At 39.5% G+C, this 26,506-nt stretch overlaps 1 protein-coding gene across 2 annotated transcripts in view; it reads right to left on the reverse strand.

Annotated features, from left to right (window-relative positions):
* The window catches only part of LY96 (lymphocyte antigen 96), a 382,527-nt gene extending 356,304 nt beyond the window's left edge, over positions 1-26,223 (reverse strand). For both annotated transcript variants that reach the window (XM_044067219.1, XM_044067218.1), the window contains exon 1: positions 25,995-26,223. In XM_044067219.1, the coding sequence (XP_043923154.1) occupies positions 25,995-26,103 (109 nt within the window). In that variant the 5' untranslated portion in view covers positions 26,104-26,223. The remainder of the gene's footprint in view (positions 1-25,994) is intronic.
* Positions 26,224-26,506: the final 283 nt, after the last annotated feature.

Genomic DNA, 26,506 nt, shown 5'->3' on the forward strand with positions numbered 1-26,506 from the left:
GCTCCTGAGCCCCCCAAGCCTTTCTGTATTGGAGGGAAGCCTTCTAGCTTATCAGTGGGAGTGGTAAGCACTAGGTAGCCTATCTACCACATAAGGAGTGGTTTCTGGCCCAGAAATTGTATTTATTGGCAGTTTGGGCAGTTTTTTCGTTTCTCTCAACTTTCTGATATAAAAGCCTGCATTTGCACTTGTTTCCCCCCTTTCCTGTAACTAGTCTAGTCCAGATCCAGATTTGCTGTATCCAGGACTGTTTGTAAGCTTGTGAGTCCCCCCCCCCAAGCCCTTCTGTGTTGGAGGGAAGCCTTCTAGCTTGTCAGTGGGAGTGGTAAGCACTAGGTAGCCTATCTACCACAAGAGGAGTAGTTTCTGACCCAGATATTGTGGTTTATTGGCCTTTTGGGCAGTTTCTTCCATCTCTTTCAACTTTCTGGATTAAAAGCCTGTGTTTGCACTTATTTCTCCCCTTTCCTGTAACTAGTCTAGTCCAGATACAGATTTGCTGTATCCAAGACTGTTTGTAAGCTTATGAGCCCCCCAAGCCTTTCTGTGTTGGAGGGAAGCCTTCTAGCTTATTAGTGGGAGTGGTAAGCACTAGTTAGCCTATCTACCACAAGAGGAGTGGTTCTTGGCCCAGAAATTGTAGTTTATTGGTCGTTTGGACAGTTTTTCCATATCTCTCAACTTTCTGGTTTAAAAGCCCGCATTTGCACTTGTTTCACACCTTTCCTGTAACTAGTCTATTCCAGATACAGACTTGCTGTATCCAGGATTGTTTGCAAGCTTCTGAGCAGTGCCAGAGTCTGCTCTTCAATTTTTCCCTTAGATCTACTAGATCTCTCCTCTCCTGCACTTACACTAGCTTATTAGTCTAGCACTTTACCAGACTAACTTCTTGTAGCAATCATTGTAGCTCACAAAAATGCTACCAGCACTAAACATTCTACAAGGAAACAAATCCAGTACTTATTATCAATGCTTACCCCTCCAGGCATGTCTAAAGGTCAGTTCCCTGTGCTTTCTTCTATTAACCTGGTGAACTTGGGCATCCTAAGGCAATGTAGCAACTGCCTCACATACACTGATAACCTTCTCCTCTTACCTTCCAATGCTCAGATTTGTGAGAGATGTACTTATATATCCAAATTGGAAGCCATTCACTCTCCAGCCAAGACCAGAATAGCTGGTCAAGAGGAGAAGGTCAACACTTGCACCACACTACACCACATGGAACAAATAGCCATCCAGAACACACACCAGTGCTGCCTTCACATAAAAAAGGCTCTCAGTAAAAAACTACCCAAGCAGCAGAAACCTCCAAGCCAGAGATGCACTCGACCACCACAACACAACACTAATCAGGAGACACATAACTCTCCTAAACAGTGTGCCACTCAAGCAAAGCTCCTAAGGCAAAACAGCATACCCAACATACTAGTAATAGATGACTCAATAGTGAGGCACACAGATGTCCCACTCACTAGGTTGAATAAGGAGAAAGTATCAGTCAGCTGACTGTCAGGTGCCAGGATCTACCTCATAACGAATGCACTCAGGTCCCTCGAGAACAGGTACAAATATGACTCTGCCATTGTACATGTGGATGTGAATGACCTGTGATGTACCTCCCTGGACTACATGAAAAGAGACATGGAGGAGCACGTGGACTATGTAGCCCAGGTGGGTACAACCCTAGCCCTGAGCACCATCCTACCATCACCCAGAATTATACCACAGTACAAGCAGAAAATTATTAATTTCAACAATTAGCTAAGTTTCTGGTGTCATTTTAAGTGGATCCAGTATATGTCTGCTGAGATGACATGGCTGACAGACCTCAATGCTTTGCCAGAGATGGCCTGCATCTGTCACCCCTGGACTTCCAGATACTGGCCAAGGCTCTTGCCACTCCTATAGTGCCTTTTTTAGGTGGTGTTCCAATGACCAAATTACCACCATAACAGCTACAAACAAATGCAATCCGAGGGTCATGCTGCTCAATGCTAGAAGTCTAAATCTCAAAATGCACTCGCTGGAAGCACTCCTTAAAATGGAGAACATTGACGTTTATGCTGTAACAGAGACCTGGTTCAAGGCAGCAAAATGCACCCCTACACTACAAGGCTATATCTCATTCCACACCTTTCGGTCCCAGAACTTGAACCAAAGCTCCAAAGGCGGTGGTGTTTCCATATTCATAAAAGATGCGCACACATCCAGACTGGTAGCCCAACATAACACATCAGAGATACTTCAGGTGCAGCTAACATTGGGTAAGACAGCGATTCAGGTCATACCCTGCTACAGGTCCCCAACCATGTCCCAAGACTCACACTCCATGTTCTTAAGCACCCTGGAAAATATTAGGTTCCAACCTAACACTCTCTTACAAGGTGACTTCAACTACCCCTCCATTAACTGGGTAAACTACTCATGTACCAATCCACTTGCCCAACGTTTCCTGGAGTTCATTAATTCCAATGCCCTGGACCAGCTTGTTCTTACCCCCACAAGAGGTAGCAACATCCTTGACCTGGTCATTCCTAACATGGGCGATTATTGCGCTACACAAAGTAGTCAGCTCCTCCCTGGTTAGATCCTACCACAAACTAATCACCTTGGAAATCCACACCCCCCCCCCTGCAAAGGTAACCACCAAGAAAAACTCCTTTAAGCTAACTTTGGGTTCCTAAAAACAGAGGTGGCTAACTTCACGGCACCCATGCAAATGGAAAATAGTTGTGTGACCGCAGAATCTTACACCAATGCACTGTACAAACACATACACAAATGCATGGATTTCGCCATACCCAATAGAACCAAGATGCTCTCCTCCAAAAAAAAGGAAACCAATCTGGTGGCCCCCTGCCATAAACAAACTCTACAACAGAAGGAGGAAACTGATGCAAAATAAGGTGAAGTCCCAAGACTAGAAAAACTCCCTTATCAGCCTCAACAAAAAGTTGAGATCCCTCATCAAATCCTCTGAAGCTAGCTATGAAAACAGAATTGCAGCAGATAGTAAAGACAACCACAAGGCCTTCTATAGTTATGTAAAGAATCTCCACAGCAATACTCAGATTTTCTCTGAGCTACTGCACAATGGTACCTCCTATACTGAGCCAAAAGATATTGCCAGTATACTGGCTGACAGATTCAGTACTACTTTACCCCCCCCCCCCAAAGGACCAATCACAATACCAGTAGATTGCCAGGCACCAAGTATTAATGCGGCACAGGTTAAAACAGCACTGTCCAAGGCCAAGAATACAGCTTCTATGGCACTTGATAATATCCCTGGTTGTATTCTACATGAACTACAGACAGAACTGGCACCTCACCTGTGTGCCCTGTTCAATCACAGCCTCACCTCAGGCTTTGTCCCTACTAAATGGCACGCTGCTACAGTCATCCCTCTCCACAAAGGGGGAGCGACTACAGACCCTGGGAACTATCGCCCTATTAGCCTGATGAGTCTGATATGCAAAGATATGGAATGCATCATCATGGACCTAATAAACAAGGATATAGGAAATCTCCAAACTCTGGATCCCACACAGTTTGATTTTGTGAAGGGTAGATCATGCCTACTCAACCTGGTCAACTTCTTTGAGTCAGTCACCAGAGCTGTGATTGAAATCAAGGTGGTTCATACAACCTACTTTGATCTGGCCAAGGCTTTTGATACCATTCCCCACTCAGGAATCATAGAAAAACTCATTAAGCTTGGCAGCAACCCCTATATCACTAGGTGGGTTGCATACTGGCTCACAGATAAAATACACAGTGTGAAAGTAGCTGTCTCCAAATCAGACTGCCGACTAGTCACAAGTAGAGTCCCACAGGGCTCTGTCCTGGGTCCTCTCCTGTTTGGTATCTACTTCTCTGAAGTCCAGGCCAACACAAAGGGACTCTGGCTGACAAAGTTCACAAACAATTGCAAGTTGTGAGCTGTTATTAACTCCCCAAGTGATACTGACATCCTACAGAATGGCCTAACTGAGACCAACAACTGGTGTCAGAACCATGACCTTAAGCTCAATGCCAAAAAATGTTTCATCATCTCCTTTGGGAAAACCCAGTTCCCATGAATTATTACATTGATGGTTGTCCACTGAACACAGAAGGCATTATAAGAGATCTGGGAACACAGCTTGACAGCAACCTCTCTTCTGATCACCACATTGCCACTGTGATCAGAAAGTTCTTCTATGTGGCACATCTCATTACTAAGGGTTTTGTATCCAGGAAGAAAGAGGTCATTGTCTCGCTCAACTCTTCCCTCATTAAGCCAGTCATTGAGTACAACACCCCATTTGGCATGTACCTAACAAGACACCTGCAACAACTGGAGAGGCCGCAAAAGTACCTCACAAAGGGGATCCTAGGCCTTAAACACATCCTATATGGACAGACTCTTAAACATTCCAACTATTCTCTGTCTCATATTGCCTACTTAGAGGTGATCTCTGCTTGACTTACAATGCCATGTCTGACCCAGCTCTGTTAGATATGCTAAATCTAAAGAAATCCCAATCCCTCCACACCACATGTTCCAGAGACTGCAACCTCATTACCACAATTAACAGAACATGCTAGAGGGACAGGTTCATATCCCAGAGACTGCCCATGCTATGGAACAGATTTCCCATACATGTCAAGCAGAGTACCTCACTGACCCTCTTCAAGAGAAATCTTGATGAGTGGATGGGAAACAGAAAATTCACCCCAGGGTTAACTCCAGTGGCTCTACTCAACAGATGCATTGGGAACTGAGGTCGGGTAGCACTATGCCAGGGTAATCCTATAGCTAGGCTTGTAAAGGTCCCAGGGCCATTAGCCTAGTACACCTATGAACCCATGAACCTATTCGCAGAACAATGCAGACTACACAAACACTTCAGCTAACTATAGATATTTCTAAATAAAGGAGCTATGCTGTCTCTCAGCTCCTCCCACTAGTTAACTGATGCTATTCATAGTTTGCAAAGGAATTTTTTGGTAACCTTTTTTAACTGACCCTAGCCAAGAACTCTTAGAACTCCAACAAAACAGAAAACTTAAAACAAAACAAATGTAATACTAGAATAAGATACAAAATAGAAGTGATCAAACCTTAACTAAAGAGCTTCAAATCGAAATTAAATGCAGAGATGAGTTATACTCAGAGCAATGCAGATCACTGCATATATCTCCATGAACATTCAGACATATGTCTTATTATATGCTGCCTGTAAACAAACAGACATATAAACCATATAACTATACTATAAAAATAATTTAAAAATATTTAAAGATAAGAGGGACTGTCCGATTTACAGTGACAATAGGCCTTGCAACTCACAGCATAGCCCACACATAATACTGCATGCATCAGTTATAATCTATGTATTTTTTATAATACAATAACACTAACCTGAATCTCAGGGTCCATTGTTGTGGACTAGATGCTGCCTCCTTGCCTGCACTGCCATGTACCATGTACAAGTCAGTTGCATGGGTTTCTGTACTACTGTTGCCAGCTGGTCACCAACACTATCATCACTCATAGAAGGCCTTGCAGCTGGAGCTGCACTACCATTATGAGGTAATTTACTACCAGACTGGTGCATGGTCATGTTTTGCAGAATTCAATGCACAGTAAACATCTTGTATGAAGTCACAGGGTCATAGTAAAGGGCACCACCAGACTCATACAGGGAACAGAACAGGTTTCAGAAGGCCAAACACTTCCATTTCTGGGCCAGGACAGTGTTTCACCTTTTTCTGGCAGCTGCTGTAGTGTTATGGATAGGTGTCATTACCTAAGACTCAGGTGGGTAGCCTGCATCACCTGGCAAAGGCAAAAAGAAAAAAAAAGGGGGACAAGACACAACAGGGGAAAGTTGGTTTAGTACTAAGCAATACATTTTCCAAAGTATAGTAATTACATAATTACAGTTAAAATATCATCTTTCCAACAAGCTAACTATGGGGCATCTTACCATGCAGGGAGAGGTGACCTTGTGTGCCAGATATGGGAATCAGGGGCACTGTTTGGATGCTAGGCCAACATGTTGGTGATGTAACCCCATGCATAAAACACTACCTGGCAGTTGACAGAATGGTAGACCTTCCTATTTCAATAACAATCAGGGGTCCTGATGGGGCCTTAATGGTAACATGCATGCAATCTATGGCACCAAACACCAAAGGGAAATGTAACATCCATAGAAGGCATGCATGGTTCTGGCTCAATCCTGTGGTGACACTGGTAGATAAATATATTGATTCACACATACCAAAAGTATGTCAGGGAACTGCTGAAGTATCATTGAGCTTGAAGCCAGAGAAATACCGAGCACATCCCCAGTCTGTCTATGGAAGGTTCCTGTGGCAAGTACAGTGACAGCTATACATACCTTAATATTCACAGGAACAGGAAGGCCACGTACGCCACCATTCCCTGTCTGTGGGCAGTAAAAACTCATATAAACTCAGTAAAGCCCTTACAATATCCCTGTCCACTTACCAACATAAGTGGATTTGGAGAGGATGTTAGGGGTGCTATCACTCCCCCATCACTGCTTATGTTAAGAACAAATCATAAACTTGTTACAAATCAGGATTTTCCATATTATGCTTTCATTTATAAATTGCACTTGTAGGCAAGTTATTTTGTCATTGCTAACCTTTTTCATTGCGAGAGCCTTCCATCTGGAAGTGTGAAATGCTGCCATTAGGGCAATTAGCAGATAATCATTTGAAGATTTTGTACTTTGCATCTCATCAGAACAAATTCTAAAAGATAGTCCAAGCCTCTGATTTGTAATGGTATTTTATTTTATTTTTTATTTATTTATCATTTTGTTGACAGGGAAAGTCCAACTAGGACAGAGCTTATTTTCAGCAGAGGCCTGGGGAGAAACACTCCGGACGCATGTAAAACATGGCAATCTCCCAGAGTTATTTTTGTTTCAGCTAGTAAAATATATAATAATTTGTTGTGACTCCAAGATAATACTATGTGTATACCAAGTAAATTAACCCAAAAGAAAAATAATAGTTATACATTAAACAACTAATATGTTAATGCTGTAACTTTCATGTCCAGCTGATGATGTAATATCTTTTGGTATCTACATATCTACTTAATTTATGAATTCAGTAAATATGTAATTTATGTAATATCAATGAAATTATACTTTATCAGTTGGTAGTGTTATTCCTCAGTTGTTGATTAAAGCAACCATTTATTTGTTTTTTAACATGAAGCCATCTCTGAAAGAAAGAAATGGACATTTATATATAAAAATGATTGGTCATGTAACAACATGTTGTGTGTCTCTGCCAGAACCGTAGCTGGTTCAATTAGTGCCCTGGGCTTGTACTATGAACCAGCACCCCACCCTCTCAGTTCTTCAAGTGAAGAGCACAAAAAAAAAATAAATAAAAAATAAAAAGCACTTCACTGTAATAAGCCAAAAGTGGTCAACTTATTAAATTAGATCAATGGATCCCCCCTCCCCTCGCAAAAAAAAAAAGTGGAGATTCCTTCTACTGGCATATCAGCCAGGTGGCCAGATGTATGACACATACAACCCTCCTTCCAGCTCCAGCCATTCAGGTCCCGTTTCTGTGACCTGCCCCCAAACCTCCATTAACATCTATCTATCTGACCACTACCATGCTTTATAAAAAAAAATTTCTACTTTTAAACAGTAGCAAATAGTTGCTACCGTGCATACCCTGTTTGCATGGAGCACTAGAGAACTCAAGTTTTAGTTAAAAAAATAAATATTTTACTTTTAAACTGTAGCAAACTGTTTGCAACAATGTAGCATCCAGCTGCTACAGTTTAGACTACACACTGAGCACTACAGTACAGAGATTTGACTGCAAATGTAACACTGGCTTTTAAAAGTAGGTATTACATTAAAGATCAATTGGGATTGGTTGATTGTACCCCCAACACTTTGCACCCAGGGCTGTTGGCCCTCTCAGCCTGCCCTAGCTATGCTACTGGCATCTGGCTTATGTTTTTGTCTTTTCTAATTTACAGCTGCAGAAAATTAACTGACTTTATATAATGATGATTAAATTAAAATCTGTCCCTCCCTCCAAGTTGCATGAACACCAGCCTCAGAAATGTGACGTGAAATCATGCATCATGCTTATACTCACTGTGCACAGCATGGTGGCAGGACTGGGTTCTATATTTGGTTTTTACCAGTCTGTTAATTGTGGACAAAGCCAGTAATTTATCTTCACTAAAATAATGGACATGCATTTTCATTTGCTGAAATTCCATATGTTATGCTGGTGACTTTAGATGCCAGTCAGCACAGTTATTATTTTGTAATTTTTGTAGTTTATACAAACAGATGAAAAGCCAGCTTTTGTCTGTAAGAGACTGAAAGCAAATTTTAAAAACAGAATACCAATTTAAGAAAACTAACGAGAAATTTAAGATTTGCTGAAACAGTAATCTATACTAAGATATCAGTGCCTATGAATCCCTTCGTTTTATACTTTATACAGTTATAGAATTTTACAGAATTTTGTTGGAAAATGGAAAAACAGTGGCTTTGAATACAAAATTACAAAACAAGGCATTGTCTGAATCAACAGCCCAGATTTATTTTGTAATAGGCTGCTTAATAGACTGTAGGATAAGGTTATATAAAGTTTTCTATTTACTAGGAGAAATCAGCATCGCAAAATATGTTTGTGAAATCACTTCCCCACGTCTTGTTGAGGGCAGACTGGACATGGTTCTATCAGCTGACTTCAACTAATTGATACTGAACCCCTTCAGTTGCTTTTTTCCATAGGAAATTACTGCCAGGGTAGTTTTCCAGTGTGCACAGGCACTGATTTAATTGCTTCCACAAACTTCCTTTCTCTCTGTGTTGGTGCAGCTGTGGAGCTCATATATTTAAGCTCAGGATGTCTGGGCAGCTTATCCTTCATATAGGTACTGAAGGGGGATATCTCCCTCCTGCAAAAAAAAAAAATGCTGACATTTAAGTTGTTCTTTAGTTTAAATTCGTAACCAGCTATGCTTGGCAAATTAGCTCCTCACCAAGTTTTAATTTGATTTGTCATAGAGGAAGCATATAAAACCGCCAGATAGCTGTTAAACCAGCAGAGTTGAAACTCATCCTGTAATAGCAGAAAAAAAAAACTAATTATATTTATGTTAAATTATTATGCCAAAGAAGAGTAGCATAGCTAAGGCAGGGTGAGAGTAGCAGCTGCTCTGGGAGTAAAGTGTGGCCACTCTGGTTGAGATAGGCATTCTGAGGCATGGTAGCTGACAGCCCACTTATTCTTAATAAAATAGATAGTGTATGCAAGAGGTGTAAATACACTCTAACGCTGGAGGCAAAACCCTCTCATTCAACCAAAACCACTCCTATAGAATTTGTCAGTGACACTTGCACCACGCATACCGCACAGGCTAAAGACCATACACATAAAACTACTTATGCTGAGGCAATTAGAGGTAACTTTCCTAAAATATTAAGACCTCCTGCACAGTACAATCAAAGAAAGGGTCCTCAGCCATCATGTAAACACTCACTTCAAACACCACCCACAACTGCAAATACTAACGCTGTATCCAATACCTCTACTGCTAAGCCCTTAAGGCCAACCAGCACATAGCCAAATTTCCTGGTCATTGCTGATTTTATAGTGAGGTATACTGATGTCCCCCTCACCAGACTGAGTAAGGAGAGAGTCATGGTTAGCTGCCTTTCTAGGGCTAGGATCCATCAAGTCACACAGGCATTCAGGCCATTGAACCACAGGTACCAGTATGACTCTGTCATAGTTCGTGTGGATGTTAATAACCTAAGACATACCTCCCTTGACTTTATGAAGCAAAATGTGATCGAGCTCACTGATTATGTGTCACAAGCAGATATGACCTTAGCACTGAACAGCATACTACCTTCTCCAAGGATGATGCCATGCTACCAATAGAAAAGTATTGATGTCAAATCCAGGGGGTACAATATTTGACAGCCTGGGAGGACATGGTTGAGAGACAATGCTGCTTTGCCAGGGATGGTCAGCACTTACCCCCTCTAGGATTTTGGATATTGTCAAAGACCTTTTTCATCACCATAGTGCCTTTTTTAGGCAATGCCAAACTGATAAACCTATTGACTTAACTGAACCTGTGAAGAAATATCTGAAGGTGGTACTGCTCAGTGCTAGAAGTCTTAACAAGAAACTTCACTCCCTACAAGCTCTCCTCTCCCTGGAGAGTGTAGACATCTGTGTAGTAAAAGAGACATAGTTTAAAGTCACTGACAGTGGGTCTATATTATAACATCGAAGTCTTACAACTTTGAATGTTATAATATCGAACCCTATTCAGTGAACGCTGGAAATAGCGAAGCTGCAGAACACCGAACACTTTTCTAGGGAAAGTATTTGGTGGGCCATTTTGGCAACTTCACTATTTCCTTGACTGTGGAGCGAAGATTACAGACCAGGTTAAGGGAAGTGTGTGAATGAAGGTGAGTGTACGATAGGGACCTTAGGGTTAGGGAGTGGGTAAGGTGAGTGTGCGATAGGGACTTTAGGGTTAGGGAGTGGGTAAGGTGAGTGTGCGATAGGGACCTTAGGGTTAGGTAGCAGGTAAGGTGAGTGTGCGATAGGGACTTTAAGGTTAGGGAGCGGGTAAGGTGAGTGTGCAATAGGGACCTTAGGGTTAGGGAGTTGGTAAGGTGAATGTGCAATAGTTAGGGACCTTGGAGTTAGGGTTGGGTTAAGATAAGTGGATAGGTAGTGGTGTATGTATGGTTTAGGGTAGGGTTTTGTGAAGTGTATGTGTGTGGATTATTTATTTTGGTGTGCTTGTGTTATGTGTATGTTTGTCGGAAAAGCAAATTTTTTCCCTGGGAACAAAATTCGCTATTCTGACTGTTCAGTTTTCTCGTGTTTCAATCTAATCAGTTTGATATTATAACATTCGAAGTTGTAAGACTTCGATGTTATAATATGGACCCCTGACAGTACCCCAGCAATGCAATGTTATAATGACTTTCACACCTTTAGACCAGCTACTGCACAGGAGGGAACTAAAGGTGTATCACTGTCCATCTATATTAAGACCAATCTCCCATCCAGATTCATTAAAGTGTGTGAGCCACTGGAACTTATACCTGTGCAATTCACCATAAACAAGGTGTCATACCATATCCTAGCAACATATAGGTCCCCTTCCATTTCCCAGAAAACCCATACTACCTATCTCAATGTACTACAGTCCCTCACCATTCACCCCAATGCAATATTCATGGGGGATCTCAACTACCCCTCAATAGATTAGGAATCCTGCACCACTTCTAATGCACAATCCCAGCAATTCTTAAACTTTATTAATATCAACATCCTGGAACAGTTGATCCATTCTGTAACTAGGGGTACAAACATTCTTCACCTTGTACTCACAAACATGGAGGGGTCAGTGTTCCTCACCCAATGTAATAGCTTTGCTCATCAGATATGACCATAATTATTAAAATGAAAATTAAATCCAGGGATACAGTGAAACCAAAAACCTTTAGGAAGTATTCCAAGGCTAATATCTCTCTACCAAGCAATACCTTACCTACATTCCAAGTACCCCAAACCCAGTAAACACCATAGAATACCCTGAGTTATTTACAAAATCTCTGCACAACCATATTGATAGCTGTATAGAATGAGCTGTGCCCACTTATATTAAGAATTAGACAAACTCAAAAGACAATCTGCCCTGATGGAATCACAATATCAAATGGTTATACAACAAAAGAAAAAAATCTTGGCCAAGCATGGGAGTAACAAAGTTAAACATACTAAAAGCCACCTGACCAATCTAAACAGGCAGCTGAGAGGGTCAATTAATATTTCAAAGGCAAAATTTGAAGAAAAAATAGCTTCTCAGGCAAAGAACAACCACAAAGCTTTATACAGATATGTCTGTAACCTCAGAGGAAATACACAACAATACACAAAACGTATTGTAAATGGCATCACACACATTGAACCAGAAGCCAATGCCAACCTTTTGGCTGGCAAGTTTATCTCAAATTTCTCACCCCACTCCACCCAATAGTGCAAAGGATATACCACATAACATAATACCCCCAACCATTACTAGGAAACAGGTCATCAATGCACTTTCACAAGCCAAAAACACTACATCAGTGGGTCCTGATAAGATCCCAGGATGTTTAATAAATAGCATGAAACATGACCTCTTTGGTCCACTTGAAATACTTTTCAGCTGGAGCCTTCTGTCTGGTTTTATGCCCAAGGAATGGAAGATAGCTACAGTCATTCCATTGCACAAAGGAAGTCCAACCACTGCCCATACGTCTGACTAGCCTCATATGTAAGGCCATGGAAAGAATCATCATGGACATGATAAATGAGGACATAGGTAACCTGCAAACACTAGACCCATTACAGTTCGGCTTTGTTAAAGGAAGGTCATGCCTATTAAATCTGGTGGACATTTTTGGGAAGGTCACCAAAGCAGTGGATGAAGGTAAGAATGTACATGCAGCTTACCTCAACCTGCCCAAGGCTTTTTATACAATACCTCACTCAGGCATTATAGAGAAACACACTAATTTAGGTATAAACCTTTTTATCACCCACTGTATAACCAAATGGCTCACTGATAGGACCAAGGAGGTCAAAATTGGTAATGCCATCTGCTCCAAGATGCCAGTCACTAGTGGATTCCTCCAGGGCTTAGTACTAGGTCCACTCCTTCTTGGCATCTATTTCTCTGAAATGGAAGCAAATGCTGAAGGAATATGGCTAAGTCTGCAGATGATTGTAGGCTGGGGGTTATCACCGACACCCCTGCAGACACCAGCAGTCTTCAAGAAAGTCTATCTCTGACTAACAAATGGTGCCAAAGCCATGGTCTTAACTCATTACAGCTGAGTGCACCTTCAGGCATTTCTGCAGGTACTGCCTACTGTGCCTCTAGGCATCAAATATTGCTTGTTCATATTTGCATTTATAATTCCAAACCATGCTACATACAAGGTATCAGAATATTTTATCTTGAAGCATACATGATGGCAAACACAATTTTGTTAATATTTGACCTCTGTCAATGAGTATTTGTTAGAACAATAAGGTAATAATTAAATTTTTTAAAGGCTGAAGCCACACGGACTGGGAGTTAAAGGTACACGCTTAAAAGAGCTGGAGGGAATGAGTTATACTCAGTGCTGAGAACTGCATAATTGTACCCTTTGTGAAGCCAACATCCCAGCTAATTACCATGTTACTAATACGCCCCTAAGAGTTGACTTGGTGGTCAGGGATCTGGGTATGCACATAGACACTAGCCTTACCTTTGACCACCATGTGGCCACAGTAGAGAGGAAATCCTTTTATGTTGCACAACTTATAAGTAAGGGCATAGCATCTGCGTCCAAAGAGGTCATTATCCCACTGCACTCTGCCCTTATCAGACCATTCATAGAGTACAATGCTTTCTTTGGTATGTTCCTGACTAGGCATCTGCAGCAACTAGAGCGACCTGAAAGGTTCCTTACAAAAAGATTACAAGGCATAACAAACCTGCCTTATGCAGACCAACTTAAAGCCCTTTCCCCTCTGCTCAATCTCCTATAGATTGTTTAGGGGTGATCTATGCCTGGCTTACAAGGCATCTGCAAACCCCACACTTATGAATTGTTTACATATTCATAAGTCAAAGAGTACCAGAAATACAGTGTCTAAGGACATGAATTTTGTATGTGACTTAAACAGAACATGCTGGAAAGACAAATATGTGTCCCAGAGACTGCCCCTCTATAGAACAGGCTTCCCATCCATGTGAAGCTGAGTTCATCTATTACTCAGTTTAAGCACAACCTAGACAAATAGATGGGGAATAGGAAATTTACATTGAGCCTGGCACCCATGTCCCTTATGGACAGAGGTAGCTTATAAATGCCTGGACCGCAATGTCCTGTTTGGGTATAGGACATGATTATAAACTTTGTCATCCAGAGGCCTTCTACACTAAGCTTAACTTCAGCAAAGTATATTCTGAACAGGAGTGGTCCCAGCACTGAGCCCTGTGGCACAGCACTAGTAACTGCCCTCTTGCTGGATCTGGATCCACCCACTTTTACCATATATGTCCTGCCCATGAGCCAATTGGCTAAGCATCTAGTGACAGGGATTTATGCCCAATTTTGTGAATTTATTTATAATATCCAAGTGAGGAATTGTGTCAAATGGCTTGGGCAGGTCTAGCTAGGCAGTATGTACTGTTTTATCTTCATTCATGGCCTTAGTGACTTTCTCAAAGAAATCCATCAGCTTCAGTAGGCATGACCTGCCCTTGACAAAGCCAGACTGGGTCAGATCCAGTTTTTGGAGGTTTTCATACATCATTATTTTTCAGGTCCATGATTATTCTTTCCATTACCTTACATATAAGACTAGTCAAACTTATGGGTCTGTAATTTCCCAGGTCAGAAGATGGTCTCCCTTTACACACAAGGATGACTGTTGCTGGCTTGCACTCTACCGGGACAAAGCCAGTCTGAAGACTGTAGATAAACAGAAATCCTAATGGGCCTAATAAGTCCTGATTTAAGCTGTTTAAGAAGTAACTTGGTATGTCTTCAAGCCCCATTGAGGCTGTGTTTTTAGCTTTAGAGAGTGTAACGGCAACCTGTTTTTTGAGGATAATTGGCAGTGGAGTGGTGGAGGGTATTTCTTTGTGGAGAACTGGGGGTGAAGGGGAGGTAACATTTTTCAGCCAGCAGATTTGCTATGTCTTCCAACTGAGTATAGGTGATGCCTTCTACAACTAATTCTGCACATTGCTGGGTGCTGCTCTTAAGATAGCAGACACAACTGAAAAAAGCCTTATGGTTATCCTTAGTTTTGGAGGCTATTTTTACCTCAAAATCTGCTTTCAGAGACTTGACTAGTTCCCTGATTCACTTGTTTATACTAAGGAGGGGCATTTTGCTCTGTTATGTACACTTCTTACTTCTCAACAAAATGTTCTTTCTTTTGTTATATAACTTGCAAATACTAGGGGTCCACCAGGCTGGCTTGTTTTTCTAGTTTGACCTGGGTTTATTTTGGCCTGATACTGCTCTTTATATGCAGTTGTTTATATATTTATACAGGGCTTTTGTGTACACCTCTGCATACATTTCTGTGTTTTCTGGATCTGACGGAGCATGGAAACCAGCTATGTTATCCCATAAAAGGGGGTAATTTACCTTAGAAAAGTTCTTAAAGTTTTGGGGGTTAGGTAGGGGGACTACTTTTATCTTTATTTCAAGGGAGACCACTTTTTGATCTGATCATACCAGTGAAGACAACACATGGGGGGGGGGTGCAGCACTGTCCCATATTTGTGAGTACCAAATCTAGGATATTTGTTCTTCTAGTGAGAGTACAGTCTGGCTGCTCCAGGGCATTTGAATTTACAAAGTCAAGAAATCATTGGGCCTGCATGTTAGTGGTTGTATACACCTCCCAATTAATGGAGGAATAGTTAAAATCACCCATGAGTATGGTAATGGGCTGGATGATGAGTGATTCTAGTAACTTTAGATATGATGTCTGGCTTTCCTGATTCATGGTGGGGGATCTACAGCTAGCAAAAATATGGTAATGGATTTTTCCCATGGTTAGTTGGACATGGAATAGCTCATGCATGCTATATTGTTTGACAAGCCTTGAGGTGTGCTTATCCTTTAGCTAGTATTGCATTTGTGGTCAAACATGAGCAATGTAGCACTCTGTGTGTGCTCTAAACTGTAGCAATTGTTTGCTACATTTATAACAAGCAGTTTGTTACAGTTTAAAAAAAAAAAAACAAGGTTTCTTTTTTTTAACTAAAAACCAGGGAGCTCCAGCGCTTTGTATGTGGTCTAAACTGTAGCAACTATTTGCTACATTTGTAGCAAGCAGTTTGCTACAATTTAAAATAATATGTATATATATATATATATATATATATATATATATATATATATATATATATATAATTTATTTTTTTAACTAAAATCTAGAGAGCTGTAGCACTCCATGCAGGGTATATACTGTAGCAATTGTTTGCTGCAGTAGTCTTTATTATTTATTTATTGAGATTCGATTACTGGAAAAGTTCAATTGGGTAGGAACCCATTTTCAGCAGAGGCTTGGGAAGAAAAGCTCCAAAGTATTACACAATATTTTAAGAACAATAATTTTACAGTCTTTAAAAGTGAGACAAAAACACAAATACAGTTTAAATAATTGGTTAAGAATAGATACAAGTTATATTTATTTATCATTTGTTGACCGGGAAAGTCTGACTAGGTTCCACAGAGCCTGTTTTCAGCGGAGGCCCGGGGAGAAATGCTCCAGATACATGTCTTTGGAATGTGGGAGGAAACCGGAGTACCCGGAGGAAACCCATGCGAACACAGGGAGAACATGCAAACTCCACACAGAAGGCACCCCAGCCGAGAATCGAACCGGAGAACCTCTTGCTGTGAGGTGACAACGTTAACCGCTGCACCACTGCGCTGCCCAATATATGACAATGGTTTAATCGTTAGAGAAATTTTAGCCAGTTTATAGAGACATTAAAGGTAAGTTAGTATAATCAAACAGGAATTGCAATATAAAGTGAGAGAAAAGCAGGCTTATGATATATTTAGAGAGATAGCCAGGGGAGAGAAACTGATAGAAGTAAGGAAGTGAGTGAAGAAGGGATAGTAAGGAGATGTAGGGTTGTTGTTGTCTTTCGGCTTTTAGGGTTAAGGGTCGCCACAGCGGAACTCCGGTCCACTGATGATTGGCAGTAGATTTTCACAAATGCCGAGGTGCCATCTCGACGTTCAGCCTTCAATGAAGGCACTCTCATTTATGCATGTCTTTCAAACGCCCACCCAACCGCAGGGAGGACATGCAGACTCCACACAGAAGGCACTCCCTGCACTCCAGCCGAGAATCAAACGGGAGAACCTCTTGCGGTGAGGCAACAATGCTATTGCTGCATGACAGGGTATGACTAGGTATTTGTTTACATTTACAGGTATAGCTTATCTTGGAGTTGAGCAAGAACAGAGATGGGTTTTGGCTAGAAAGTCTTTCAGAATGGTTTTGAAGGATGAGAAGAAAGGAAGGGAGGGTACTGACCTGATGAATAGTGATAAGACATTCCAGGCCCTGGCAACCTGGTATGAGTACAGACAGTGCCCAGCAGATTTCATAGATTTGTGGATAGATAGGATTTTTTGGCCTTTGGACGGGGAATATACTTGTGTACAATGTTATTTAGTGCCGTACAAGCAGATTGATTCTGGATAATTTTATAGATGATAAGAAGTTCTGTGCAGGTTAGTTGATGGGGTAGTTCTAAACAATTTAGTCTTTTTAATGTTATAGAGTGGTGGGTTCAGAAAGAGGTATTTGCTACAAATGTAGCAAATTTGTAATACCATTGCTAAAGTTTTGATTTTTGTGATGCCTGGAGGTTAGTAAGAATGTGAGTGCCATAAAGAAGTGTAGGGAAGAGATAAGTATTTGCAAGTGTAGCTTTAGTTGCATTGGCGAGAAAATTTTGTCTCTGCAAAGCATCCCTAGTTTTGGATAAGTTTTTCTTATGCAATTTTGCATATGCAAGTTGAATTTAAGATCATTCACTATCATCCTAATAATTTCCTATTTCAGTAAATAGGAACTGCTGTTACTGAATGGGGGTACATTATCTATCTGGGGTTGGTGGAGGTGAAGTAGGAGAGAAAAGCCCTGTTACTCATGTACTGTTGACTGGGAGAAGGGATTATTTTCTTAGCCCATAACAGAGTGTGTACAGACAAACCATAGCAACCAGTGCATAATTTATGGTTGACCTCCCTTCTGTGTAGTTAATTTGGACTGCAGAATTGTTTTGCATAAGCAAGGTACAAAGCGCATATACAGCTTTATTTTAGATCACATTTTAGTGCAGTTAATCTTATTATGATGAGATCACTCTATTTAGTACAATGTTGCTTTGCAGTTAGATACTTAAGCCTGTTTTTTTTTTCAGTTCAAGCATACATGTATAAGTACAACCACTTTGCCAGACAGATTTTGTGGCTCATCATGGCTTGAAGTTCACCATGGGATGAATAAGCCCACAACTAAGTGCATGGGGCTTACAGGTTTGCAGAGTTACACTGGGAGGTTCAAATGGCTGTTCCAGACTTGGGCAACCTAGAGTAAATCACCACTCATTTACAAAACATACAGGTTTTGGTAACTGCATATAATGAAAATACGCTAAAAGGGCTGCTATAGTTTGTAAGACAGCAGCTTTTGCTCAGCATTAATAGAAGAATGGAAATGGTAACAGTACAATGACAGGGGCAGTGCATGTGATGGCACTAGGTAGATTCCACATCGCATTCAGAAACTGCCTGGTCACTGTTGGTGTCTCAATCTACATAAGTGCTACGTCGCCACTAATCAAACTTGTAATGAGTTTTTGTTTGTCTATAGCTGCACTTTCTTGGCCAGCAAGGGCCTCTGGGTGCCTACAGTTTTGACTCAGTCAAGACAAGCAGCTTGCACCAAGAAATAGCTGAACTGGCAGCAACAGCGAGCATCTTTTCCAAATGTAGAGTAGTAAACATAAAAGTCATGGTTTCAACTTTTATAACTTCTCCATGCATGGTGCTGAAACACGTGAAGAAACAACTATGAACTGCAAAGAGGTGGGAAGAGGGCTTAATGGCATAAAAAATTCTGCAACATTTCTCATTGGAATCTTATTAACTCTTCATTTGCATAAGTTCATTGAAAGCTGCCACACATGCAGCTTGCCTCCATGAATCATACCTAAGCAGAGCTTAGTAGCGACCTGTGCAGATTGCCTTTACACCCAAGAATAGTGACTGTGAATACCATCCAATGTTTCTAACAGAGATAATGGAGATGCCAGCAAGAGATCTATTAAGATGAAGAAGTTGAGAAGGAGGACACAGGAACTGAAATGAAAAAAAAAGCACTACTCTTAATCTTTCCAGGAACGTACTTGTGAAAACTGAAAGAGCTTTGTTAGATAAAAGTGTATCTTTTCTACCAGCAAAGATATAACAGCTTGTTGATTCATTAACTGAATTTAGAATTTCTGCCATTCTTCTGATAATGCCTGCCAGCATTTGAAAAGAACTAGCAGTTTGGTTCCTATGAATCAGCCATTGGTTGTAGTATTTTACAATTTATGTGCACAGCAAATTTATGCTCTTTTTCCAAATGAAACTGCTAAAATATATTGCAGTTTTGTCAAAGAGCAAACAGCACCAAGGAAGATAGTGAACAATAATTATGTAATAATTTAACAAGCTAATACAGGGTGGACAATAGTGATTATGGATTATGGTAGCACTGAATTCATTGTCAGGTATTAGTCTTTCCATGATATTAATAGAATGCCAGTACAGAAAATGTTTTTTAAGTTAAAGGAGTTTTGCATGACTTACAACTGTTACTGCACCAAAACATCTGATTTACTGGGCTACCAAAAGTCCATTAAAGACTCTCAGCATCCTCTTGTGTAATGCAATAGTAATGGCTGGGCAGAACTCATTTCTGCTCATGTACATGGAGGATTTAAACCCATTTAAGCTCAAGTTAAAAGCTTTCTAGTACAGGGGGCACTATAATTATACTCCAAAAAAGGGGAAAAGACAAAGTTATTAAGCGCACTTCTGATGTCAGAAAGATGCTTAACAAGCTTTTGTTATGCACTGCTAAGTGTTGTTGAAATCAGGTCTCACTGTGGGGATTGAAAGTGGACAGTGCAACTTGGCAAAGAACAGTGGCAGAATGAAAAACAGCTTGAAAAGTGATTAGATACGTTGCACTGCCACACATAAAAAAGTGAAACAGAACAGTGTTTCTAACAGCCTTTAAAGTGGTCTGTTCTTCAGAGACACACTTCATTTCTGCTTTCTGTTGGTTTGACGGTGCTAAAGTTTTTTTTACTGGTTTTCAGTGGCTTTAAAAATGAGTAGAGCACTTCACACCCCTATACTTTTACTTTTTTCTGTTTTCTTTTTTTGTCTGTAATTGGTAGTATGTGGAGCAGATAAGTTCCATAAACTACAAACAAAATGATCATGTCCCACCAGTTATAACCCTTAATACGTTCTCAACATGGTTGCCAAGACTGACCTTTAAGCTCTGCTCCTGAGGTGAATTTCTTGGATTCCATGACTTGAACTCATAATAAACAGGTTATGATTGAAGAGCCAGTCTCAATCCTATATGTTAAAGACACCAAGGATTTTTTTACTACATTTTTTGTATGACAAGATAATAAGATCATAGATGGATTTATCCTGACTATGTTAGATTTTATGTTACTTTTTGCTGTGATATCAAATGAATATGGAAAACAAGCAGTCATGGAAAATTTGTGCCATGTTAGTAATATGTGCAATAGGAAAAATCAAAACTGTATGCTGCTAGATACAGTGCTGTCCTATAAGGATTGTATTTTTAATCTTATATTTTACCATGAACAATCTGGGGTGATGGTGGGTACTCATCTCACCAGTACTTACATTAGACTAGAACTGTTGACTTAAGAGGACAAATATACTTTTGATAAAGATGGAGTGCTTGATAAAGATGGAGTGCTTAATGACCATGTAGCATTTTATGCATGATTTTTTTTTTGTTTGGTTAGGAAATGTAAATGAGTTAGAATACTTTGTCATCCATTTCAGTACTACCACAGCTTCTTTTGAAATTTAAATTGACTTATTCATTGACTGATATTAGTGTTAGACATTAAAATGTCTATGCAGGATAATTAAATTAACACAACTAACCATAAGAAAGAGGTATGAACTAATAAATTCTTCTTCTTCTTCTTTAGGCTTTTCCTGGTTAGGGGTTGCCACAGCGGAACTCCGGTCCGCTAATGATTGGCAGTAGATTTTTATGGTGCCGAGGTGCCAGCTCGACGCCCAACCTTCAACGAAGGCACGCCCATTCACGTATGTCTTTCAAATGTCACTCAACTGTGGGGAGGACATGCAAACTCCACACAGAAAGCGCTCCAGCTGAGAATCGAATGGGAGAACCTCTTGCTGTGAGGCGATAACGCTACCGCTACACCACCCGCGGCTATTTGTATAAAACGTATGCATCCTCACTATACTTTTAATGGCATTGTAAGAGGCCAGTTCCTTAGGACCAGCAGGTTGACTATTGAAGACAACGAGTTTCTGAAAAAGAGACATAATTAATCTCTAAACATGTTTTTTAATGAGAGGATATGGTGAAGAAATCTGCATGAATAAAGAAAGAGTGATATGTGATAGAAGTGTAAATGCTCAACCCTATGTTTTAATGCCCCTTTAGATACATATATGGCATTAAATGTTGCCACAAAGGTTTGATATGTAATGACATATAATGGGAGCTGAGTAAGTTAGGAAGAATATTACTAAGACAATTGGCCAATGTTAGCAGCTATGGCAGAGCTGTGTAAGCTCATTACAGAAGCCTTGAAGTTTACATATATAGGTATTCAAACTAAATCATTGGCTAAAAATGCTCTAGATACAAATGATGGGCATATATTTGTGCTGAAACTTATTTAAAAAAACTGACAGAGTACTAGAGGAAGATATATTGTGTTAGAATCACAGACAGCAGAGTATAAATGGATTACATTTTTATATCCATGTTTTGAACCAGAGCTAAATCATCAAGTATTAAGAGAATTCTGAAAAGAAACATCTAAAATATAATTTACCATTTTTAATATCTGACAAGGTTTTGATATACTGTAATGTCTGTTTAATTGATACTGTGTTGTGATTTGCTGACTTGTCAATGTTATGTGAATGTTATTTAAACTTTATAATTGAGAATACATGCTTTTTAGCATCTGACAAAGATTCATACTCAAAAGCTTGTGCATGTATACTATAAGCTTAAACATTTTATATTAAAATATAGAGTTTTAAAGTCCGTAAAGATGGTTTCATTAGGTGCTGCAGTGATACCACTGGGCCTGACAGAGAAGATAACTGATTTCTAGTCAGATGTAACAATGAATAAGGATATATAGGATGGGTTATAGGCAGGATCTTAGGATGGGTTACAGGCAGGAGTTTGGGATGGGTTACAGGCAGGAGCTATGTTGATAAGGGCCAGGTCTAAGATATTATAGCCTAATATAATGCAATGATCTGGCCAGTTATTGGACATAAAGTATCATTCCATAATTTTCAATCCAAATGTCTGATTTAGTTTGGAGAAATTAAAAGATTCACAACAAGGAAAATTCAAGGGTGAGGAAAACATGAGCTGTTACAAAAGAGTAATAAAAAGTTATCCTTTTGCTTACATTCATAGGTGAATACTAGTTTAAATGCCTTGAAGGGCTATTTTTAGCATAGGCGGAACCAAACCCTGTACCTTGTATCATTGAGGCGAAGACCTTAATCATTATACCAAACCCACTCACATCATAAGTGATGCAAATGAGACTTCAAAGGGATAATCTCTGTCATATAAAGAAAATAATTAATCCAAATAAATGAAAATGAAAAGTGCAAATTGGAAGAAAGCAACAAAATGGGAAAGATAAGAGATCTGTTCAAAGAGACTGATGATAAATGTCCAGGTAAAATGTGCATGATAAAAGAGAAAGACAGAGTGGACCACAAAGTACAGAATCAGAAGATATAGAGAAGAGGTAACAGCATATACAGAAGGGCTATCTATGATAATAAGGACCATAGCATCACTGATAACACAATATAGTCACTGATATAGAGCCAGATATCCTGGAGAGTAAAGAAAAATGGGCCCTAGAAAGCCTTGCTAATAAGAAGGAACAAGTGATGGAATCTCAGTTGAATTGCATAAAATCCTGTAAAATGATGCTGTTATAGTGCTGTTTAGAATCTGACAGGAAATTTAAAAAACATGACAGCGAAAAAGATCAAATTATATTCTAATCCCAAAAAAGGGTAACACTAAAGAGTACTCAGATTATCAAACAATTGCACTTGTTTCACCTCTGCAAAGTAATGCTCAAGATTCAGAAATCTAGACACCAGTAATATATGGACCAAGAACTGCCAGATGTGCAAATCTGTTTTAAAGGGTCAGAGGCACCAAAGAACAATTTGCCAACATCCACTGGATAACAGAGAAAGTATTGTGAGTTCCAGAAAAGTATTTGTTTGTTTTATTAACTGCTCTAAAGATGTTGACTGTGTAGACCATAAGTAACGGTGACCATTTATTAGAGAAATGGGGATACCACGTCATGTTATTTGCCTCCTCAAGAATATGTACATGCAGAACAAGAAGCAACAGTTAAAACTGAATGTAGAATATCTGACTGGAGCAAGACAGGAAAAGGAGCACATCAAGGCTGTATGCAGTCACCCTACTTATTCAATTTATTTTCTGAATATATCAACCAAAATGCTTCTTTACATGAACCAGGTGATGGAATCAAAGTAGCTAGGAGAACTATTAATCACCTCAGATATCAGAGGATGTCACTCTAATGACTGAAAGTGAGGAAGAGTTGACAAGTCTGTGGCCGAGGGTAAAAGTAGAAGGTACAAAAGCTGTATCGCTGCTTATCATAAGAAACTAAAGTAATGTTAGTCTCTGTCAGTTCAATGTAAATAGATGGGGAACAAGTAGAGGCGGTAACACATTTTATTTTACTGCACTTGATCTTTGCAGATAGGGATTGCAGCCTTGAAACTAAAATATGCTTTTATTGGAGCACATTCTGGCAAATCTGAGTAAGACTTTAAAGAGTAGATATCACAATGTCAGCAAAGCACCATAAAGTCAGAGCTATGTTTTCCTATTAGTAGCATATATCTGTGAGAGATGAACTATTACATAAGGTCGTGCACTAGATAATCAATGTTTTTGAATTGTGGTGTTGGAAAAAAATTCTAATAATTCTGTTGAATTCAAGAAGATTGAATCAGTCAGTACTTAAAGAAATAAATATAGACTGTTCACTGGCAAACCTGATAGTAAAACTAAAACTCGTACTTTGGCCATATAATATGAAGACAGAATTCATTACAGAAGACAACGATGCTGGAGAAGATCAAAGACAAAAGATGAGGGGTGGCAGAAGCTAAGGTAGATGGACAGCATTACTGAAGTGATGAATATGAATTTGCAAGAGCTTAAAGAAGCATAGGCTCGGTGTGCTAAAGTTTTTGAGGTGATGAAGAGTCTGATTCAATTAAATAACTAAAAACAATAAACAGCTAATCCAATCTTGTTAAAAAATTGTGGTTACAGTTCACAGCTAGAGGCACAAAAATGAAAACAGGCAATCTTATGCATTACATCAACACAATAGCTACCTCACCTGTAGAATACCCCTTCCCCACAAATATGAATGAAAGTAAATTATCATCTTCAAGAACAATTTCAGTATGTTTATAGGACCTAAAAGATATCTGCATAGAATAACAACAAATACAATTCCTGAAGGCTATAAGGACACAAGCTTGAAATATTAATGCCCACCCAAAAAAAAAAAAACAGGTCAGCTTAATTTTTTTCCAATATATCCTCCAAAGAACATTTTATTTAACTAATGGCAAAATCATTTTAAGTGCAATGAGGTGCAAATTTATTCCATTTTTAGATGCATCTTCTCTTATATTCATCACATTTAACACACACTGAGAGCTATTCAAGATCTTCACAACAAAGTAAGTGTAAACAACAGAATGCATTTCCTTAACAATCATGGAAAGTTAAACAATAAATCAAAGGCACTCATTTGGCTGTGAAGTTTCGCCATGGTATTTTTCTTGGGAGGCATCTACACAGAAAAACGATGTGCAGTCTCAAATTTGCATTTCTCCTTGAGCTTCCACTAAAGGCAACCCAAATATGGAAATATTAGTTCAAACTTTGTATACATATTTAATTCTGATTTTAATATGTTTCTTCAACACTAACACTCTCTCTTCAGTATCTCATAAAGAAGGCAATTGATTACATCAAGAAAATGCCACTCATTATTAGAGAAAAACTGGGTGGCTACCAATGCCTGGTTTTGCACTCTCCTAAGTGATCAGTTGTTTTTATTTATTTACTCTTTGTTGCTCAGGCTAGTCCCACTAGGCCAGCATGTTCTTTTCAGGGGAGAGCCAAGATGGTATACATCCTAACTAGGGGAAATTTGGATAGGGCATCTGGGAACCTTCTCTTCTCTTTTCCTAATAAATACCATGGGATCATTTATGTCTACCTGAGCTACCATCAGCTTAGACAGATGAGGCTTCAGTTTGATATCGCAACTGAAGGACAGCATAGTCAGGACTCTAGCACCCCCATAGGCTGCACTACAGTGTCAGTTTAGAAAAATTAATCCAATTACTTGGTGTGGGAATAGAGCCCACAGCCTTATGAACTAAAATCGAATGTGCTGCCTGCTGAGTCATTAACACTGTAAACAACGATGAAACAAGTACTATGCACTACGTCTAAGAATGTATAACTATAATTCTCAGTTATTACACTTACTCGGCTAATTTCTGGCATTAACTGTGGTAATTGTATTAGATAAGACGCATACCCAGACTAAGAGAATGTAAGATACCTTTACAGAAAAGTAGGAATCCTTCTAGATCATAATAATTCTGCCTAGTCTTGTAGCTGGTCACATATCATTATTTTAGACCACACCAGTGTTGTTCATGTCAGTGCCTGAGAAAGAATGACACAGTTTGAAAGTGTAAAAGTATTCAATAATCAAAACATTATGAAGAAGGTAACAGTATGCAGAAATAAAGGACAAAAAAACTACAACCACAATTAAAATATTTTGAAGGAAGAAAGAAGAAAAGAGAATTGAATCCAAACTCCAGAAGCCATGACTCTTGCTGTTAAACAGCTGAAAAAAATAATAAATGGCTTCTTCCTTTCAAAAGTTGGCATAGAGAAGTTAAACTTACCGCAAAAAGAGTACCACACATCCAATTCTGGTGAGCTGCATAATAAATGCTGTTCTTGAGTCTGAGTGTATACAAGCATAAGCAGAAAAATACAAATATGTTTTTGCATATCTAGAACTATACAGATATTTCAAGCAGAGTGCATAAAAATGAAACATTAATTTCTAGAAACTAGAGTGTAAGCCGCAGTATATATCTAGCTTTCAGTTACTACATGCTTGCAGTTGTGTGTGGGTTTTTTTTTGTTTGCTTTCATTTCCTCTTTAGGATATTCCACGTGATCAACTACAGTATTACATAATATTAGCTGCAAAACTGTACTTTATTCATCTGATTTTGCTTTTAATAAAGTTCACACAGAACAAGCAATGAGGATTAGGCTTTTTCCGGCAGCAAGCTAAGTGAATGGGCTGCTGGCACAGAGGTAGGGCTTCTGTCCCTGATGCAGGTACAAACAGATGCTAGGTGGGAAAGAAGTGAGCAACCACTACCTTACTGTTTTTTCTTACAGT

The sequence above is a fragment of the Protopterus annectens genome, chromosome 3.part1, assembly GCF_019279795.1.
Source record: "Protopterus annectens isolate FY-2018-M chromosome 3.part1, PAN1.0, whole genome shotgun sequence".
In the NCBI taxonomy this organism is placed as follows: domain Eukaryota; kingdom Metazoa; phylum Chordata; order Ceratodontiformes; family Protopteridae; genus Protopterus; species Protopterus annectens.